The sequence below is a fragment of the Clupea harengus genome, chromosome 20 (genome assembly GCF_900700415.2).
Source record: "Clupea harengus chromosome 20, Ch_v2.0.2, whole genome shotgun sequence".
NCBI lineage: Eukaryota > Metazoa > Chordata > Actinopteri > Clupeiformes > Clupeidae > Clupea > Clupea harengus.
The window spans coordinates 14816490-14835752 of record NC_045171.1 but is presented as its reverse complement, the minus strand read 5'-3'; the positions used below and the strand labels follow the sequence as shown (position 1 = coordinate 14835752).

Here is a 19263-nt window from a genome sequence, read left to right as displayed (position 1 = left end):
AACGACACTGTCTTTACATAAATAAAACAATCACCATTGGACCAAAATGGACTCTTAACCATTTTTACTTGATAACAAATGAAACAATGTACATTACTTTTTCAATACTATTCCTGATCACATCATTGGGTGGATACGGTTTCAGTGCATGGCTCCATACAGAATATAAAAGCTGGCAGTGAGAAAAAAATAAAACAGACAAACAAACAAACACAAAAGTTTGAAAGAATGAAATTCCAGTAATACAAAGTGCGAAAAAACTAGCTAGAACAGCGGGTTCAGTATTACATAAGGCAACAGGTTGAAAAAGTATGGCATCTTATTAAGGTCATTTTAAATAATGTACCCAATTCATAATTATTTACAGAAATAGTCATTATTAAAATACTTTATTTTCTCCTGTAAAGTAAAAATTGTCTCCTTTAAACATCATTGATTGAATACATCATAGAAAAAAACACAGGACCAAGTAAAGATCAGTTTGAAATGTTCAACTGTACAGTATGTGTGACATCCACGGTTTTCTGACTGCTAGTTCACAGGTTTATTTTTGTATGTTTTAGTGCAGTCACACTGCGCCGCATGGTGCCGTGCCGTGGTCTCACATGACCTCCTTTAGGACCGGGGCGGGGGTGGGGGGTGGGGGGGGGGGGCTGGTGCAGTCTGAGCCCTAGAACTCCTCATCGCTGTCGCCGTTCTGGTTCAGGTGGGCCTTCTGGACCTCCAGCTCCTCTGCGCTCACCATGGCCGGGTTGATGGCAGCGTAGCGTGTGCCGTGGAACTGGCGCAGGTGGATCTGGAACAGAAGCACCAAAACAGAGAGTGTGGCGTCACCAGGCAACTCTGCTAAACTTGACACTGAGAGAGGGGAGGGTGAGGTTTCAGTTCCTCTTACACCTCATGCATGTTGTTAAAGAACAAAACAGCATGACTTTCAAGACGGACATGACTTTCCTACAGGACTGATTCTTTCATACTTTTTCATTCTTACATACTTTAATCTGGGGAATTTTTGTGAGTGCAAATTCTGAAAGAGGCCTAAAATATGTACACACACACACACCTGTATGTAGAGGTTGACTTCTGCACTCCTGCACAGGTAAGGGAAGTTTCCTCCAGTCTTCAGGTGAGCACGCCTGGCGTTGGGGTACAGCTTATACATCTCCTCCTTGGCTTCATTTGAAAGAGCACTCTGATCAAACACCTGAAGTAAAACCACACAAACACACACACAAAACTGTGTGAGCAACACTGTAAAACAATCCCAGCATCCTGACCTGCTCATATACATCCAAAGTGATCAAACAAAGATTACATTCCATAGAACAGTTTGTGTGTTTAACATGAGCTCATAAAGGGTATGAGAGAAAAAAAGATCTTACGTCTATGATGGTGACGGCCACATCCTTGATCTTGTGCGGCTCCACGTAGGAGTTCTGGCAGTTTAGCGTTAGCCGCGAGGCTAGCTCGCTCTGGTTCAGAGATTCCAGCTGGGAAAGGTGGAGGACAGGACAGACAGCTCTTTGTCATCCAATCAAACAGGAATGAGACTCATTAACTCTGCTGCTGGGTTTTACCGTCATGTAAAAACACACACACACGCATAGATTCACTGAGGCTCAAGACACACTCACTGAGACTCATACACACTCACATGGATGTGCATGTCTCACAAACACCAACTCCCATTGAGTTCACACACACACACTTCCAGGTGGGCACTGACTGTGGAAAGGATCTGTTTATGATCTGTTGGATCTATGTCTGATCAGGGCACTGTTTACTCCAGAGATGTCTGTGTTCGCTTTCTCAACTAGCCATCTCTGACACACACCCTTTCTGTCAACTCACAGTGGGTGGCCATCACTACTTGAGCTTTAATAATTTGGGGATACTAAATTAAAGGTACAGTCAGAGATTCTAATCCCATACACCTTTTGTCAAATTCAGAGAATTGTTCATCACAGTCCTGTAGTTGTCCACTCCATGTTTGCATTCAAAAAAACTATGGTATTTGTACACAGTGCTGGAAACAACAGGAAGGAAACATAGTGGCACGGGCTGAGCCATAAACAATCCCAGCCAATAAACACGGTGCTTCAGCAGCACGGAAGGGGTGTAATATGATTGGCTTTTGAGATCAAAACAACAACTTACAAAACCAAATTGTGGACTGCATCTTTAACCCACAGTTGCTAAAATGTTTCAGTCTATTATGAATTACCTTCAATAACAATAAGAACAAAAACATATGATATAGAGTATAACAGTATATCATAGAGTATAATAATGTCTGACTAACATTCGCTGACTTCTCATTTTATGCTTAATATACAATGAATATTTGTACTCAAACGTGGGTGCCGCCACTTACTCGATCAACCATGAAGTCAATAGCGTCTGCCATTTTGGGGTCTACAGGTCCTTTGGCGAAGTTCCCAAGAACAATCTTCTTTAGCATAAAGGCGGGCATAACCCAAAAACTAAAAAGGAAAGAAGATTACAGTGTATTTTTACATTCTCTCTCTCTCTTTTCTCTCTCTCTCCCTTAAACACACAGATGCACACACAACTCACACACATCACACACAAATCGTGGATCAAAGGAAACAGCAACTGACTAGCTAACTGGAGTTAATTCCATCCTCACCTGTTTGCAGTCCATGTTTGGTTAAATATGGAGGTGTCACTGAAGGAGTTGCACAGGATGAGAGAGTGAACCCTCGGGGATTTATGAGTGCACTCAGCAAATTTCTGAGCCAGGAATCCACCCAGAGAGGCACCGAAGAGATGGACCTAAAGACACACGAGAAACCAAAAGAAAAACACCATGAAGACAAGATGTCAAATCAGATTTCAAGAAACTTATCGACAGAATCTGTGGTGAACGGCAACACTTGCAGAAGGACCAGGGAGATGAGTCAATGGTTTGAAGGTTTATTTCAGCATGCAGTATGCAGGGAGTCACTTCTTGATTTCACTCAAGAGGTGGAAACCATTGATTCATCTCCCTGGTCCTTCTGCGAGTGTTGGCCTTTGCCAATGCTGCTGTTTCTGAGACATAGAGGAGAAATCCTCAGTAGCATGCACTGAAACGCATCACAGGATTGCCGTTGCCATGGCTAACCTTGTCCAGCTGTAAGTGGTCTAAAAGCTTCCTGAAGCCATCACAGAACTCAAGTAGATCCCAGTAAACAGGGTACTGAAGCTGAGAGAGAGAGAGAATAAGAGAAAAAGTGAAAGAGGGAATAACAAAGTTAGGAGTATGTATGTAAACACATTATCTTCCTCCACTCCCTGTGGTCCCACGCACTAGCTCTCAGTCATCAATGCATCAAACATAGAAACCAGTCTGCACTAGCACCAACAGACCATCAGTGATGGCTGCTGGCTACCTAACTCTCATCTTTACCTCACGTGGAATTCTCAGAAAAGTCCTCAGACATCCCTTTTCAGACAGCACAGTGCATTCATGGCCTTCTCTGTTCCTATATCTAACCAGATTACTTGTAACCCTCGGAGGTTGGGGGTTAAATGGGTAATTCAAAGCAAAGGGTGCTTCGGTCTGTGATTACTCATGAATAGTACCCCCCCCCCCCCCCCCCAGTGCTGCCCACTCTACACAGCCAGCGTAAAACTCGCTACACATGTATTGCGTTTATTTTCGACAACGATAGGATCTGAAAAACAACATACATGAACTACAAACATTACGCAATGCAAAAATCACTGATATTTATTGACTGAAACTAAACTGGATTCACTGAACACAGCGCTCTGTAAAAAACTGCAGCTGCCAATTCCACTGTATGCATTCCGTAGAGTAAGTGCAACAAGTGCCGAATCTATTACATTTAGACATGGGGAACCACAGGGCGACACTCACCGAGATGACGCGGTATCCCCAGCCAGTCAGTGCTAGTACTTGTTGAAAGAAAACCTCTGCGGTTCCGCTGACTGGGGGCAGGAAGATGATGGGGCAGCGAATGCTCTTTGGGCCAGCATCATACAGCGACCAGACCTTACTGTCATCGTCATCCACGATTATCTGCACCAACAATAATGATGAGTCTACAGTCATAAGTTCAACACTATTGCTAAATCTCATGACATACACCATTTTACTGACGGTGAACACACACCACTCACATGATAACATCGCTTGCATCACATGTGTCATTATTCTACATTTTCAATCACCGTAACACTGAAAAACAGAAATTCGATATGAAAAAAAAAAAAAACATGCTACACTAAACAAATAATAAAACAAATGCTTACTCTTTTCAGAGGAACTGAACTTCGGAACCAGTTGTAGTCAGGAGACACTTTTATCTCCTCCATTTCTGTCAAAAGACAAAAAGACACAATAAATACTTTCAGGTTAGCTGGCTAAACTTGACCTTGTGCCAATTGATTTGCAACTATAGAGCCACTTCTGTTTTAACGAAAACTCTGTGGTGCCTAGTGTGCCAGAGTGAGAGAGAGATAAACCATTGCTTCACTCCACCACTTCCTTTTAATCTACCTCAATGAATAATGATGTAAACGTGATGAATCAATATGCCTACGAAACAGATTAGAGTGAACAATGTAATAAAATATGCTACAAATAATGTCACTAACATGTATCCGACCGACTCCAGATGAGAACAGTGTAGCTATCAAGCTAACAATTTAGCTAACTTAGCTGACCTCGGACTCCTTAGATGATGATACCGCATGTAAACATTTAGTCTCAAAGATGATTTGCCATAGAAACAATTGGAGTCGCAAATACCCGTGTCCTCTAGCAAACATTTCAAAAATAAACGAACAAGCTAGTTGGATAGCTGGGATGTAAAAAAAAAAAAAAAAAAACTGCACTCTAATCAACACTAGGTTAACTCTCGATGTTGCTAGACTATACAGAAAATATTTCAGGAAAAAGCATAGGATTTTAAGATGTCATCGACGAAAGCAAGCCTTGTAGGTAAAACAAATGTCAATATTACCGTTATCAAATGGTGTTTCATTCACCTTTTAGGCCACTTTTATCCAGGGATTAGTAACATTTTAGCAGTCATAAGTCATATGACAACAACTTCCGCGATTCAGTCAAAGATTTTAGATGTTGCTTGGATCAGACTGGACACACGTGATACTCCCTATCAAAATAAAAGTCATCACCCCAAACCTACTCATCTGAGACTATTTTGCATAGCTCCTATATCCACAACCATTAGCATACATTTTGTTTGGTTGTTTTTAAACGTTTGATTCAAATAAAAGCATGAATAGTTGTCTGTGAAGAACATGCTTATTTTTCCAGGGCTGTCTACAATTCATAAAATGAATGCAACAGCTCTTTTGTTAGACATCACATTCATGAGCCAATTTAGTTCAATTTACGTTGTCATATTGAATCACTTTTTTTTATTTCATTCATCTCTAGTTGCCATTTAGCTTTACACCTCCTGTGTTTGTTCCTCTTCACATCTCAACAGTGGCGTAACACACTGCAGAATGTGTACACCTGATAAACCACCCCCACTTTGCGTCCTGACAAGCTAGTGAAAATTGCATCTTAAAGACCCAGCAGAGATGCAGCGGTGCTGAGGGCACGTCAAAGATATTTTTTGTACAACCTATAGTTGAGTTGACATCTCTAGTTTTTAACAGATACGTTAAAAAATAACTCGGATAGTTACCCTAAAGATACTGAAAAGTGAAAAAAAACATACACTGTATTGAGGGTTTGTACGTCGGACTTTAACACAGCCGTGGAAAAGAGGGGTAGGAACAGAACGTTCCGTAACTCCCACCTGCTAACTAGCTAGCACCCGTGCTGGACAAGTATGCTTGGATAAGCTAACGCTAAGCTAGCTAAATGACCAAAAAGGCAGGTTGTTAATGCAGATTGTTAGACATTTATTGTAGGTGTTTTTCTTTTTCACCTGAGGAAGGAATCATGTCGTGTGCTTGCACATCTGCGGCAAGACTGCTTCTCATAAATTCTGCCCAAAAAGGTAAGGCAGTAACATCCTTATCTACTTTCACTCGTCCCCCTATGTGAGTGAACTGCTTGTTTTGCTACTGTCTTGTCGGCAAACTCATTGTTTTATTTCTTTGTCATAGTAAACCAAAGGATGTATCTGCTAACCTGCTAGCTACTGTGTTGTTTACTTGTGGTGACCTTTAGGTTTACTGAGCGAAAGCTAATGTTGTATCCGTAATGCGTTTACATTTTAAGCTAGTTAGCAGCTAGCCCGTGTTAAACAAACAATATAATTAATAGCTGACGTTAACTGTACTTCATAGTAATACATATCCACCTCAGGCGGAATATAACTTTCTATGAAATCACACAAGGGCAAATTGGTATGAGGCAACATGGCAAAACACGTACAGGGGGGTTACAAGGAAATATGAAACCTTTTACTTAGCAAGCTAGATATACAGCTAAGTTAGTTCTTTACGGAATTGCCAGTATCCTAGTGTTAACACAGAAGTAATTTTATTGTTTGGTGTCATTCAGCTATGAACGATTTACTGTCACAAGACGAGGTCACTTGCCTACGATACTCTATGCATTATTGAGGCGTGCAAACAACTCTATATGTAGAGTTCAGTTCAATCTATGGAAATAAACGAGCAAGATAATTTCAGCTGACGGTGTTGTTTTTATCGCAGGACTCTCTGGGTCTAGGGTCCAGCTGCTTTCTAAACGCAGACCTAGCGGACACGAGGCCCGGCTGACACGCAGAATCCCGGTCCGGTCGTTCTCTGAGACCTCGGTGTATTTTGCCTCAAAGGACAGCACGACAAAGAATGGTACAGGAGAAGGAGGAAAAGTACGTTTAATAAGTTGCATAAGGGTTGTTGTCGTTGTCATTTTCACTTTCACTGTCAGTGTTGTTATTTCCATCCTGTCTGTTGAATGCCCATAGTCAAGAGTACCAAACCGTTGATGGAGGTGCAGTTAAAAGCAACTGTTTGTGGCACTGCTTTTACTATTGTGAAATCGTCCATCTGAATGTTTGTGGTTTGGGTGGGAAGCTGTTTTTCATTTTGCACTTTTCCTCTGCTATTCCTGACAGAAATCTCTGAGCGACGGCAGCGGAAAGCGCTCTGGTTCGGGAACCACTGGCAAAGGCGGCAGCCAGCTCCGCTGTCCCAAGTGTGGGGACCTCTGCACTCATGTGGAAACGTTTGTCTGTGAGTCATTCAGCTGCATCTGTGTATGCAGAGACCATTTCAACCATGCAAAAAGCTTTTGCCATAGTGTTATCCTTGGTACGAGCCAACTGTGGCCCACACCTGGCCCTGGTCTGCCTTAGTTTTGCCTTAGATCAGGGCCAGATGTGTTCTGAGGTCATATATAAAACACCACGATGCTGTATGTCTGAGACCATGTAACATAATATGACCCTCACCCCCTTCTCCAATTGGACGCTTGCTCTTACATACTTCAGCATGTCTGTGCGGAATGCTAAACCGTTGGAGTGTGTTTACTGCGGGATGAATTGTTTGGGACTAAAAATACTGCTCCCTTACATAACCCCCAGCCAGCTGATGTTTTCCCTCCAAGGTGGTGCGCTCGCAGTAATCTAATGGTCAGGACGTTCGGCTCAAACAGGAAGAGCCGTGGATTAGAGAGTCAGGGATAGTATAAGCCTCCTGTCAAACCAAATAAAAATGGATGAAATCAGAGGAGCACAAAATTAAGTAGTCTGTTGGCTTTGACCAGACTTGCATTTCTTTATTTAGCCAAGATTGGTGTGATGTGATCCCTAGGACCTGTGTGTTGTTAGAACCTTCCATAATTTGAGCTACAGACACACGTGTTTGCCTCTTACATACTGATCGGGAATGATGGGGTGAAAGGCCTGGGGCTCAGGGTGGTCTGGTTTGGATTCCTTTTGAGGTTCATGTTAAGCCTGTTTGAAGGGAGGTAATTCAAACGAGTCTGTTTGAGGGAACACAAATTCATTGTGAGGCTAGATAGGCAACAAGATACAAACCAAACTTGTGAATGAATTCATTGTTTCCGGTGTGTTCTGGGCTGACTAGTTGTCTAGGTGACAGGAACTATTTCAAGTATTGTGTGTGTGTGTGTGTGTGTGTGTAATGTATGTATGTATGTGCGTGTGTGTGTGTGTGTGTGTGTGTGTGTGTGTGTGACCTGTTGGCTACAAGCCTTTCATTAAAATGAGGTGTGTGAAATAAAAATTCACTGAAATTAATAAAATAAAAAAGCTTATGACATTTGTCCTAAAAGACTTGTTTACCTGTGTTTGTCTACTATCTGAGACTAAAAGGATTTTCTCTCTTGTCAGCCTCCACACGCTTTGTGAAGTGTGAGAAGTGCCATCATTTCTTTGTGGTGTTGTCTGAGACGGACTCTAAGAAAAGCCTGAAGGAACAGGAGACCGCTGCAGAGGCAGTGAAATTCGCCTTCCAGCAGAAACCGCCCCCACCCCCTAAGAAGGTACGTTACCTCTGCACCTGTCTGAGGAAACGGCCCACAGCGTCACAGATCAGACCTTTAAGCACAGCATTGCTGAAGCGCTGGGTACTGAAGAGTCTTTTTAGATCACAGATGTGATTTGTGTAAAAGACATTTTGATCAGAGACCATTGGCTATACTCATGCTTTGCAGTGTTTTTTTATACGGTGTCTGCATATCTGTTGTTGTAGTTGATGTACCGTATTAATTTACCACATCTGCCATAATTTTTCACCTCAGATCTATGCCTATCTGGATAAGTATGTTGTTGGCCAGTCCCATGCTAAGAAGGTGTTGTCTGTGGCGGTCTACAATCACTACAAAAGAATCTACAACAACATCCCTCCAACCACTCGAAAGCCTACCGAAACGGAGAAACATACCTCCATTACGCCCCGGGGTAAGTCGTTCTCTGGGAACACTCCATATGATCCAGAGGTTAGGGGAAAAGTCACGGGTCCCCCCCCTGTCCTCCTTACTCTGAGCAGCTGGCCCTCCGTCACCTCCTGTGGTCACTCAGCTTCGAGTGTATGTCTTTGTCTGGCTTTATGTGAAGGACAACACAGTGCAAAACTCAAAATAGCACCTTCTGCCTGAGACCTTTCTCTGGGGGGGTTTCCAAGTTTTACCCTGCAGATTTATTTGGAAAGAAATCTGTCAGAAATCATAAATATGTCTTTGATGAATACCCACTTGGACCTAGATCCTCAAATTTCCTCGTAGCATTTAAGAAGATCAAAGCTATTTAGTTTCACTGCATTTCAACGGTGGCAGTCACAGACAGAGAAAGAATGACCGTCAAAAGTGCTGAAAGGACAGAATTCACACCATGGTGTAGTTAAAGAGTAAGATCACTGGTTAAAGGAAGGACTATGCAGTGTAATCTGTAGGGCTTGAGGTTTTCGTTCATCTGGTCATTCTCATTTCGCAGTACAGTTTGGCATTTGTACAAAATTGTGTAGTTTAATAACACACATCCCCCCCCCCGCCCCCCACACTTGAGTGACTGCTGGCAGAGGCCCAGCCCAGTTGGGTTTGGCGTTGTCTTTATACCTTTGGTCCTGTTTCTGTAGAGATAGAGATAAGAAGACGAGAAGATGAATACCGTTTCACAAGTAAGTGTGTGAACCTCCCCCCCCCCCCCCCCCCAATCCTGTGCTTTGTTTATTTACTATACAGGCCTTGGCTCTATTTGATTTCCATCATTCTTAAAGGGATAATCCATCCAGAAATTAAAGGTCAGCCATAATCCACTCCAACCTATGCCGGTAGTCTCCTATATGAAGTTTCACTGCCGGTGCAACAGAATACCAGTGACCAGGTAGACCTGATTAAAATTGACCACGAGTTTCCAAAGATGGCAGCTCAGATGTTCTCGAGGTTATTTACTGCTCTGTTGTTCTGCAGAAAGAAGGAATCCTAATATAGAGAGTTGCTGGCATGGGGATGGGCAGGTTATGAAAGACCGTTTTTTCTTCTTTGGGTGAATCACTATCCCTTTAACTGCTACTTGAATGGCTAACTGCATTGTACAAATGCCAAAGACGTATGTAAAAAACACCTCTTTTTTTTTTTTTTTTTTTTATAAATCTCATTTTGCCCTCAGTGAATTGTATTTGGGGATTAATAAGTGGTCTTAAACTTCTTATAATGGAGTTCATGTCACTAATTATAGCAATTGCTGAAAATAATTGTGATGCTGATGCTTTTTACCTGTGTTGAAAAATTCTAAAACCTATTTCTCAGTAACTTTTGGCTTTTAAAAACAAACAAGATCAAGTACTGCGGATGTGGAGTTGATGACTATATAGTAGTAAAAGTAACGATTCATGAAAATGTGGAACTGTAATCTCAGCTTGAGTCCAGTCACAAGTAATTGTTTTGAATGGAGTTCTGTTCAAGGTTTTTGATTTTATCCTTCTGCTGGTGCTCTGATAACCTTAAACTGAAACTCTACACCTTGACCGGTTACCAGCCACGGCTGTTCTGAGAAATGGCACAAGCATCTCCGTATTAATAGACCAACAAGTAGGTCATGTTATTACATGAAGGAACAAATTGGGTACTCTTACACAGTGCTGTTAATCAATTAAAAATATGTTGATGTATGCAGTGGTCCTTTATGTAATAGGGTAGGGCCGGATGTTCTTTAATGCGCCTAGGGTAAAATGTGTATAAAAGCATAAACGTACTGTACTGATTGCATAGTTTTTCATAATAATGGATGAATTAATTAAATTAATAAATCCTTATGTTGCTCTATAAGTAAATAAATCAGTTGCTCTTTATTTCAATGCAAAATCAATGCTGGTTGCTTCAACAAAGTCTGTGAATGCATGTGCGTTTAGTTTTTCTCCTGGACTTAGCTGGATCTGGAGCCCTTGAGTTTTTGAAGGTTCCCTGCATAATCCTCCTCACATGTTCATGTAAACATTGTGGAGACTGCCTCAGTGGAACTGTGAACTGAGAGCCAACACACAGAAACCCAGTCGCTGTGCTTCAGTTGGATGGAGTACTTTAAACCAGAGTTCTCTCCCATTGACTATGCCATGACATGATCATTGATTTTAGTGAGCTTTGTCAGAAGTGATCGGTACTGAACACTGACGTAGTGACCTTGTCCCCCTCCTACACAGAGCTGTTACAGATCGCTGGCATCAGTCCCCACGGCAACGCGCTGGGGGCCTCCGTGCAGCAGCAGGGGGCGCAAGCGAGCGCTCAGGAGCAGCGGGGCGGGGACGTGCTTGACACCACCCCCACTGAAATCAAACTGGAGAAGAGCAACATCATACTTCTAGGCCCCACAGGCTCAGGTAAGACCGCCGCCCCATCAGGACCACAACACCCTTGGGCACCTGAAAAAACAGAAACCTGATGCAACCACACATTTGGTTTGGTTTCACGGTTTAATCCATCACGTCAGCACAGTACAAATGTATTATAATGTGAATTACTAATAGGTTTGCTGTACTGTTGTCCTTTTAACTTAGAACTCCAAAGTAACATAACACTGTAACACTGCCCCATAACCTTAAAACGTGCAGTGGGATTGCAGTGGCTGCCTTCAGGTGTGACGTGTAGTTTCCACCCCTCCCCACAGGTAAGACCCTGCTGGCCCAGACGCTGGCGAGGTGTCTGGATGTGCCCTTTGCCATCTGCGACTGCACCACTCTCACACAGGCCGGCTACGTCGGCGAGGACATCGAGTCCGTCATCGCCAAACTCCTGCAGGATGCCAACTACTTGGTGGAGAAGGCCCAGCAAGGTCAGTCAAGGACTTTTAGAGATGTATTCAGGGCCCAAACCATTCAGTCATCTATAGACAAGTAGCACTTTGTAATATATTCTGTAACTAACTGAAAGCCAGTGTAAAGATTTAAGAAGTGGAGTAATGTGTTCTGTTCTCTTGGTCCTGGATAAAAGGGAGTTGCAGTTGTTTAATGGACCAGTTAAGAGGCCATTACAGTAGTCCAACCTACTGGAGATAAAAGCATTAACGAGCTTCTCTTGGTCTTTTTGGGACACAAATCCCTTGGTTCTCTTTTTTAAGAGTGACTTAATGGCAGCTGTCTTGAGTGACTTTGGGGAAGTGCCTGCTGTTAATGAGCAATTAACTATTTGCTCCAAATCAGTTTTTACAAAGTTTAAAATTGTTAAAAAGAAAAGTCAGATGGCAGTGTCTATGATTTAAGATGACAAACTGACCAACCTTTTTTGGTCAACTGAATTTTTTCTAGGTGGTTCTAGAGCTGGCATAGTTCCATTGTTTGACTGTGTGGTGTCGATGGTCAGTCTGATAGTTAGATTTTTCTTTTCCAAATTCATGACACCCATGACAAAAAGAGTGCGAGTATTGTTAATGTTCCTGGAAATCATCTTAGAGAAATGTGTTAACTATGAGTTATGCAAGACTAAAGACTTTGTTTATGGAGGTCATAGTGGAATTGAGGTTTAGTTGTTCTCCACTTGCGTTCGGCTTTCCGGGGTTCTCATTTCAGGGCCTTTACTGTCATGGTCTTGACTTTTACCAGTGCAACAACATCCACGACACTGGACATTTTCAAGTTAAAGTTATCCAGGAGTACATCAACTCTCTGCACTCGCTGTGACCTCCATAAACTGAGCACTAGCACTCCATGTACCTTATGTACCAGTGCTTATCTGAACATCCAAAGTGGATCAGTTAGTCACAGAAGACACAGAAATGATCAGAAAGGGCCAAGTCCTTAACCATAACCTAAGATTGGTAAATTAACTGCGTTTATATAACGCTTTTTTACTCCTAGAGCACTCAAAGCGTTTTACAGCTTAATGCCCCAGACATCTGCCCACTCACACACCGATGGCAGAGGCTACTATCTAAGGTGCCAACCTGCACATCGGGAGCGGTTCAAAAGATCCAAAATAGCCAGATGGTGTGGCCATGTGTGTGTCCTTGAGTGTGTGTAGGCTCTTTCATGTGCTGCGAGAGGCCAAAAGTGTCAAGTAGTGCACAAAGTTATTTGGCATGATAGTCCATGTTGTTATCTATGTGGATGTTAAAAAAGTTGCAACGGAGATGGCTGACAGTAGTTCAGCAAAATCATCAATCAAATGTATCTGGGAGGTCTGTACACTTGGTCATTTTATTTCTTTTGAATACCTCAGTTCTATATTGAAGGGTGCAAATCATTTTTTTTTGCACTGGACTGCATCATTAAATTAAGCAACTACTCCGATTTTCTTGCCAGTTTGACACGTATTCATTCAGAAAACTAGAGTGTACTGGTGCTGTCTCGTTCCGAACAGTAGCACTGCTACTTTCTGTTAACTAGGTCTCAGTACGAAACAGAAAATCTAAATTGTAGGATATTATGTCATTAACTAAAAAATATTTGTTGGCTAGAGATTAAGGACGGATATCAGGAGATAGAGATAATAGGAGCTTTTTGGGTAGAATCTTTTCGGGTAGGACTTGTGGGCTGGCAGAGATGGAGAGTGAGAATGTAGTCCCAGCACACATCAGTTCCTCAATTTTTGGGAGCGGGTGTGATTATTATGTGAGTGTCTGTCTGTCTGGGTGTTAGTCAACTACCTTGTTAAAAATGTGTCCCATTACTGGTCTGCTGTGTCAACAGTGTATATGGCCACATGTTCTGTTGCATGATCCTCTCAGGTCATGGTGACCTGTCTGGGTGTTTGTGTCTCATCCGGGGGTCGTTGGTTACCATGTCCTGAATGCTGTGTCCTTCCACAGGCATCGTGTTCCTGGACGAGGTGGATAAGATAGGCAGCGTGCCAGGAATCCACCAGCTGAGAGACGTGGGTGGAGAGGGGGTCCAGCAGGTCAGTATTATAAACTATAACTGTTATTACAGTTATTATGGTTATGAGTTATTATAATAAATTGTTATTGCTGCACAATAATATTCCTGTTATGTAAGCATAGCTTGGCGTTAGGTTTGATTAAACTCCACTGAGGATAGCCATGATTGAAAATAACTCTGGCGGATTTGATTGCATGTTTTCCTGAGAGATGTTTAGTGTAGCGGTCGTCATGGAGATGAGAAGTAATGACGTCTTTATTGCACAACCAAGAAAGAATATCATCAGAAGACCACTTTCCATTAAGTTGATTTGTAGTTTGCTTTGATTGTAAAATAGCGTTTCCCTTGTGCACTCTCTGTGTGTGTTTGTGGTTAGTTGCTCGTAATTACTTGATGTTGAGTCTTATTGCCTTGTGTTCCAAGGGCTTGCTGAAACTGCTAGAGGGAACCGTGGTGAACGTGCCAGAGAAGAACTCCAGGAAGCTGAGGGGGGAGACTGTCCAGGTGGACACGACCAACATCCTGTTTGTGGCGTCTGGGGCCTTTAACGGCCTGGATCGCATCATCAGCAGGAGAAAGAATGAGAAGGTAGACCAATAGTTCAGTAGAACTATAGTCCAATAGAACATTAGTAGGGGATTTCACTTGTTGTCATTTCCTGTCTAACTGGATCTACAGGTTTTGATTCATAGAGTCTTGCTCATGTACAGCATCATCTTTGTTAATGACAGCGTGACTACGATAATCCTGAAATGTAATTTCCCAGAACCAGACAATGTCTTTCATTGTTAGAAAGAGTCCTATTTTATATTGAGCCAAAATCTAGAAAAGCACTTATGAAATATAGAAATAGAAACCTAGCTAGTTGGCTAAAGTGATGAAAAAGTCTAGTTGTCACACCGTCTGGGCCTGGAGCCTTCCTGATCTTCTGTTTCTGAAAGAGCTGACACACATCTTCTTCACAGACTGTCAGTACCGGGGGGGAGTTAGGAGGGAGAGGGGAGGTGATAGCAGGGGGTGCAGTTTGTTGGGTGAAGTCCAATATCTAGTATTCATAGACTAAGCACACCTACTACAGAGCATGTTTTGTATTCAATGACAAATCAAACACACCTGAGTGTTACCTGCTACCTGAGTCTGTAGTACACTCACGTAAAGCACACCTGACACCTGATACCGCTTCCACAGTACCTGGGCTTCGGCACGCCCTCCAACATGGGCCAGGGTCGCCGGGCGGCAGCCGCTGCTGATCTGGCCAATAGCAGTGGTTCTGAGACGAGCGCGGTGGAGCTTGAGCTGCAGGAGAAGGACCGCCTCCTCCGTGGCGTGGAGGCGCGTGACCTCATCGACTTTGGCATGATCCCGGAGTTTGTGGGCAGGCTGCCCGTGGTGGTGCCCCTGCACAGTCTGGACGAGGAGACACTCGTGCAGATCCTCACCGTACCCCAAAATGCGGTGATACCCCAGTACCAGGCCCTCTTCAGCATGGATAAGGTGTGTGAGAACCACACTAAACACACACTTGCCCAGCCAACGGCATGAGCGAGTACTGGGCAAGTAATAGTGCTTGGGAAAAACACAGTTGCATTGATGTATCGCATGTGAAAGATTCTGCATCGATGCAGGACAATTAAATAATAGATTTTTAAAAATGTAATTAAATAATATCCATGCCAGCTTAATTCATTTAAACAACTCATTCAAACCTATGTCACTGCTACATGCAATTGTAGTGATGAATGAGAAGTGAATTTACAGATAACACTGGCAGTTCCTCTCCACATTCCTTAGGGTCTAGCTAAGGACAGTTAATGTAAACAAATCGCAACCACCATAGATATCAGTAAATGAAAAGTTAACTTCCAGATACTGGCAATATACCCTACATGTACACAAGCCATGTGATCTTCTGATACATCAAGGTACAGTTACACATTAGTTTGTTCTTATTATATAAATAAATGTTCCTGTGACTGCGGTCATGAAAGCATAAATGAACACATAGCCTACTTGCTGTCACTCCCCGCAGTGTCATACTACCCAAATACAATCCACCATTCTTTCAATAGGTTTTACATGTATTTACCACAGATAGTCCTACATATACATTTTTGATGGAGAATTTTATGTTTTATAGTAGTTGTATTTATAATGCAGTAGGCTAGACAATATTTAGTATATAGATATATCCCTACTGCTGGGTAATCTTTGAAGACAGTTTTTTATATTATGGAGGAACATTGGGTCGAATGGAATTGTGAGGCCAGTGAAGATTCACTTCTCTAGCAAGTAACACCCAAACCCTTCTTACCACCTGTAAGATGTACCAGATATCCACACAAAGAGATAATGTCAACATCTAAAAATTGTTCTGAGCCTGAACTAGATAATTACTTTTGATGAGCAGTTCTGATTCAAAGGGTACATTTTAAACTGTCACATTCAATGTTGTGGTTGTTTATGCACCTGGGTGAATATAAGATCATAGGAGGATGTAGCTCTAACCCAGCCAAGTGTAGTTAATACTAGCATTCTAGTTTAATTGAATCAAGTGCATTCACGTCCAACTGAACTGATTCTTATACATTCTTGTTTGTTTCAGTGTGAGCTGAATGTGACTCCTGGTGCTCTGAGGGCTATCGCCAGACTGGCTCTGGAGAGGAAGACTGGAGCTCGAGGGCTCAGATCCATAATGGTGAGACAGTTCTAGAACAGAACACTGCAGCTGCATACCATTCCAAATCCCATCGGCATAGAATGTGTAGTATGGTACACCTACCTGGCAGAACCCTGGCAGACAGCCCACTGGCTGCCTCAGCCTTTAAAAACCCATCAGACCTAATAACATGTAATAAAAAAATACACAACTAATAATGTAAATAAACATTTATGTAAATACATTAAAATCCACCACAATTTAGCCATATCTGTGTATTTAGATGGTGGCAAACTACTTGTCATATATGTTACGTGTATATATGCATATGGTGATTTTGCAACATTTTGTGCATTGCCTTATGTACATTTCAGGAGACGCTGCTGCTGGAGCCCATGTTTGAAGTGCCTCAGTCGGACATCATGGCAGTGGAGCTGAATAAAGAGGTCGTCCAGGGGAAAGCCTTGCCCGGTTATATCAGGTACGCTTGTAACCCGCGTCAGATTCGAACTCGCAACCTCGGACATGAGGGGCCAGCATGCTAGCAAGGAGGCTAAAACCCATGTCTCTGGAGGTGTTGTGCACAGCACTGTACCCACTGGCTGCCGTTTCACTCACCCTCCTAATCTTCACCCCTAATCCGGGTCACAGCACCAATTGTGCTCCAAAAAAAACTGCCATTGTGTATCGAGCACAGTCCCAGGCCAAATCCGGTTTACTCACAGCACAGCTCTGTCTGTAGCCACTGAATACACACACACACACACACACACACACACACTGCCAAAGTCCGCGCAGTCTCCTACACCGTCTCTGAGGTCGCACACAGGGTTGCATTAGTACAGGAAGAATGAAAAATGACTGATATCCAAGGATAGGGCCAAGGCCCGGTCTGAAGGACTTTATTCTCAGGACCACACACTCTGTAGCCTTGACATAACTCTGTGTTTGGCCTTAGATCCATTTCATTTATGCTGTTTTTTTTAATTATTTTTCTTTTCTGATCAGAAGCTGAATTTAGCTTGGTTCAGTGTTTAATCTGAAAGTAAGCAATGCATATGTAGACAAAACAATAGGGATGGAATCAAGGAAAGTAAATTTGTACCTCAGCCTTTGAATGCGATAACTGTTTAGACATGGTGATTTCAGTGGAAGAGGTGTGGCATGTTGATGATTTAAATGTTGGATGTATGTGATGTCCTTCGAGGGTTTGTATTGTCCTTGAGATTAACTTGAGTGCGTTGACCTCTACAGGACTCCGGCAAAAGACTCCACAGAAGAGGAGTATGATTCGGGCGTAGAGGAGGAGAACTGGCCCAGAATGGCTGATGCAGCAAAGAACTAACTAATAACGCACATGCACACGCACACGCACACGCACATGTATGCACAAACCTGGTTGGAAAGCAGAACACATACTTCTTGAAAACGTCATCCTTCATTGTAAATAACCTATGGACTGTATACTACCCTGTCCCTTACAGAAGGGATACAATAATGTTACCTAGAAACTGATTATGACTCAAATGACATTGAGTTCAGGTGGAATTAGTGCGATCTTTGCTGGAAAGTTTATGCCATGGAAAAAAACAAGCGTAGATATTGAAGTTGGGAGTTCACCGAGATTATTCCTAACTACCTCTGTTTATAGAGGACTGTTAATGTCTACTGTTGTAAAGATGTAAAGAGCATTTTATTTGTTGACTAGAAAAAAAAGTAATCATTATTTGAGAACTAAATATACATTGAGTCTCTTTTTTTTTTTTTTAATAACTCTTTTAAAGCTTGCCTATTACACAGGAAAGCAGTGATGTTATGTCAGTGGAATGTAACCACTATCTGATCTGATGACTTGAGTTAATCTCCTACTGGTGAAACCATTAGTGTTTAAAGACTTAACCTAAAGGAGTCAACATGCCTTTGTATGTTGGCATATGAGATTATGGTTTGTACAAGGGAAGTACTCATACCGGTATGTGGACTTTTGTATCGCTCATATTTGAAGCTTTGGTGAGAAAAGGGGGCAGACAACCAGTATTCATTCTCATGGCTAATTCTGTCTGTTTAGCATCTGCAGAGAGTTAGCTCTTTGTGTGTCCAGTCTTCAGCTCCCATCCAGACGGACAGGTTCCCAGTGTGATGCTCAGGGTTGGGGAGTAGCTAGTTACAGGTAACAGAGTTATGGATTACAAAGTAAAACTTACCATTTTAATGGTAAAAAGCTTTAAAGTTTATATGTAGAATATCACATTCATTTTTTTGCTTTGCATCTTTTCGTAGTCTTGACAGGCTCCATTTGGCATTATGCACCTTGCATCAAAGAGTAAGGAAAAAGTATAACATCAAATGTTATAAGTTACATTAGGTTGATGAAGTAATTGAAATAGTTACATTATGCATTACATTAGCAAATAGTCATCTGTATCCTATTACATTTCAAACGTAACCTTCCCAACCCTGGTGATGCTGTATGATCAAAGCTGCTGTCTGGATTCTGTTTGATTTTCCCACCAGTCACAACCCTGTAGTCATCTCTCAGTGAGACTGTTTGTAGGATATGTAGTTACATGGTCTACAAAATAATCTTTTCTTTTTAGTTCAGTGATTTGGTGTTACCAACGCTCCTTTTCTAATAGTAGAGAGAAATGCAGTTTTAATAATGAGCCCGTCACCTGTTTGGGTGTCAGCTCTTAGGCCTCCAGACACTCTCACCTGTGCAGAAGAATATCTGTATATCTCAAGATGTAAACTTGTTTAAATAAACAGTAATATAATATGTATACTCTCCTTCATTTGTTCTCATACTCTGGTCA

The 19263-nt window shown here is 42.2% G+C and overlaps 2 protein-coding genes across 4 annotated transcripts; one reads left to right on the top strand and one right to left on the bottom strand.

The window, feature by feature from the left end:
- Positions 1-49: 49 nt before the first annotated feature.
- Positions 50-5161, bottom strand: spg21 (SPG21 abhydrolase domain containing, maspardin). 2 transcript variants are annotated; one of them, XM_012819403.3, is made up of 9 exons: positions 4995-5161; positions 4282-4346; positions 3887-4048; positions 3128-3208; positions 2651-2796; positions 2375-2483; positions 1383-1490; positions 1064-1204; positions 50-796 (listed from the first exon to the last, which is right to left on the bottom strand). In XM_012819403.3, the coding sequence occupies exons 2-9, from the start codon at positions 4342-4344 to the stop codon at positions 671-673; spliced, it is 936 nt and encodes a 311-aa protein (XP_012674857.1). In that variant the 5' UTR covers positions 4345-4346; positions 4995-5161; the 3' UTR covers positions 50-670. The 2 variants fall into 2 exon arrangements, with proteins under 2 accessions (XP_012674857.1, XP_012674858.1); XM_012819404.3 differs by having other exon boundaries at positions 5020-5160.
- A 363-nt stretch (positions 5162-5524) lies between these two features.
- On the top strand, positions 5525-19226 carry clpxa (caseinolytic mitochondrial matrix peptidase chaperone subunit Xa). 2 transcript variants are annotated; one of them, XM_012819433.3, is made up of 14 exons: positions 5525-6008; positions 6673-6833; positions 7080-7197; positions 8319-8470; positions 8729-8888; positions 9562-9603; positions 11125-11301; positions 11589-11753; positions 13725-13813; positions 14218-14382; positions 14983-15288; positions 16397-16489; positions 16825-16931; positions 17705-19226. In XM_012819433.3, the coding sequence occupies exons 1-14, from the start codon at positions 5951-5953 to the stop codon at positions 17793-17795; spliced, it is 1884 nt and encodes a 627-aa protein (XP_012674887.1). In that variant the 5' UTR covers positions 5525-5950; the 3' UTR covers positions 17796-19226. The 2 variants fall into 2 exon arrangements, with proteins under 2 accessions (XP_012674887.1, XP_012674890.1); XM_012819436.3 differs by lacking the exon at positions 9562-9603 and having other exon boundaries at positions 5526-6008.
- Positions 19227-19263: the final 37 nt, after the last annotated feature.

Excerpts from the sequence above, each read along its gene's own strand:
- spg21 (XM_012819403.3), bottom strand. The coding sequence starts at position 4,344 with ATGGAGGAGATAAAAGTGTCTCCTGACTACAACTGGTTCCGAAGTTCA. Across the intron at positions 3,209-3,886 it reads GGGGATACCGCGTCATCTCG|CTTCAGTACCCTGTTTACTG; the intron begins GTGAGTGTCGCC and ends TCTCTCTCTCAG. Across the intron at positions 2,797-3,127 it reads ACCACTTACAGCTGGACAAG|GTCCATCTCTTCGGTGCCTC; the intron begins GTTAGCCATGGC and ends GTGTGTCTTTAG.
- clpxa (XM_012819433.3), top strand. The coding sequence starts at position 5,951 with ATGTCGTGTGCTTGCACATCTGCGGCAAGACTGCTTCTCATAAATTCT. Across the intron at positions 7,198-8,318 it reads TCATGTGGAAACGTTTGTCT|CCTCCACACGCTTTGTGAAG; the intron begins GTGAGTCATTCA and ends CTCTCTTGTCAG. Across the intron at positions 15,289-16,396 it reads CCCTCTTCAGCATGGATAAG|TGTGAGCTGAATGTGACTCC; the intron begins GTGTGTGAGAAC and ends TGTTTGTTTCAG.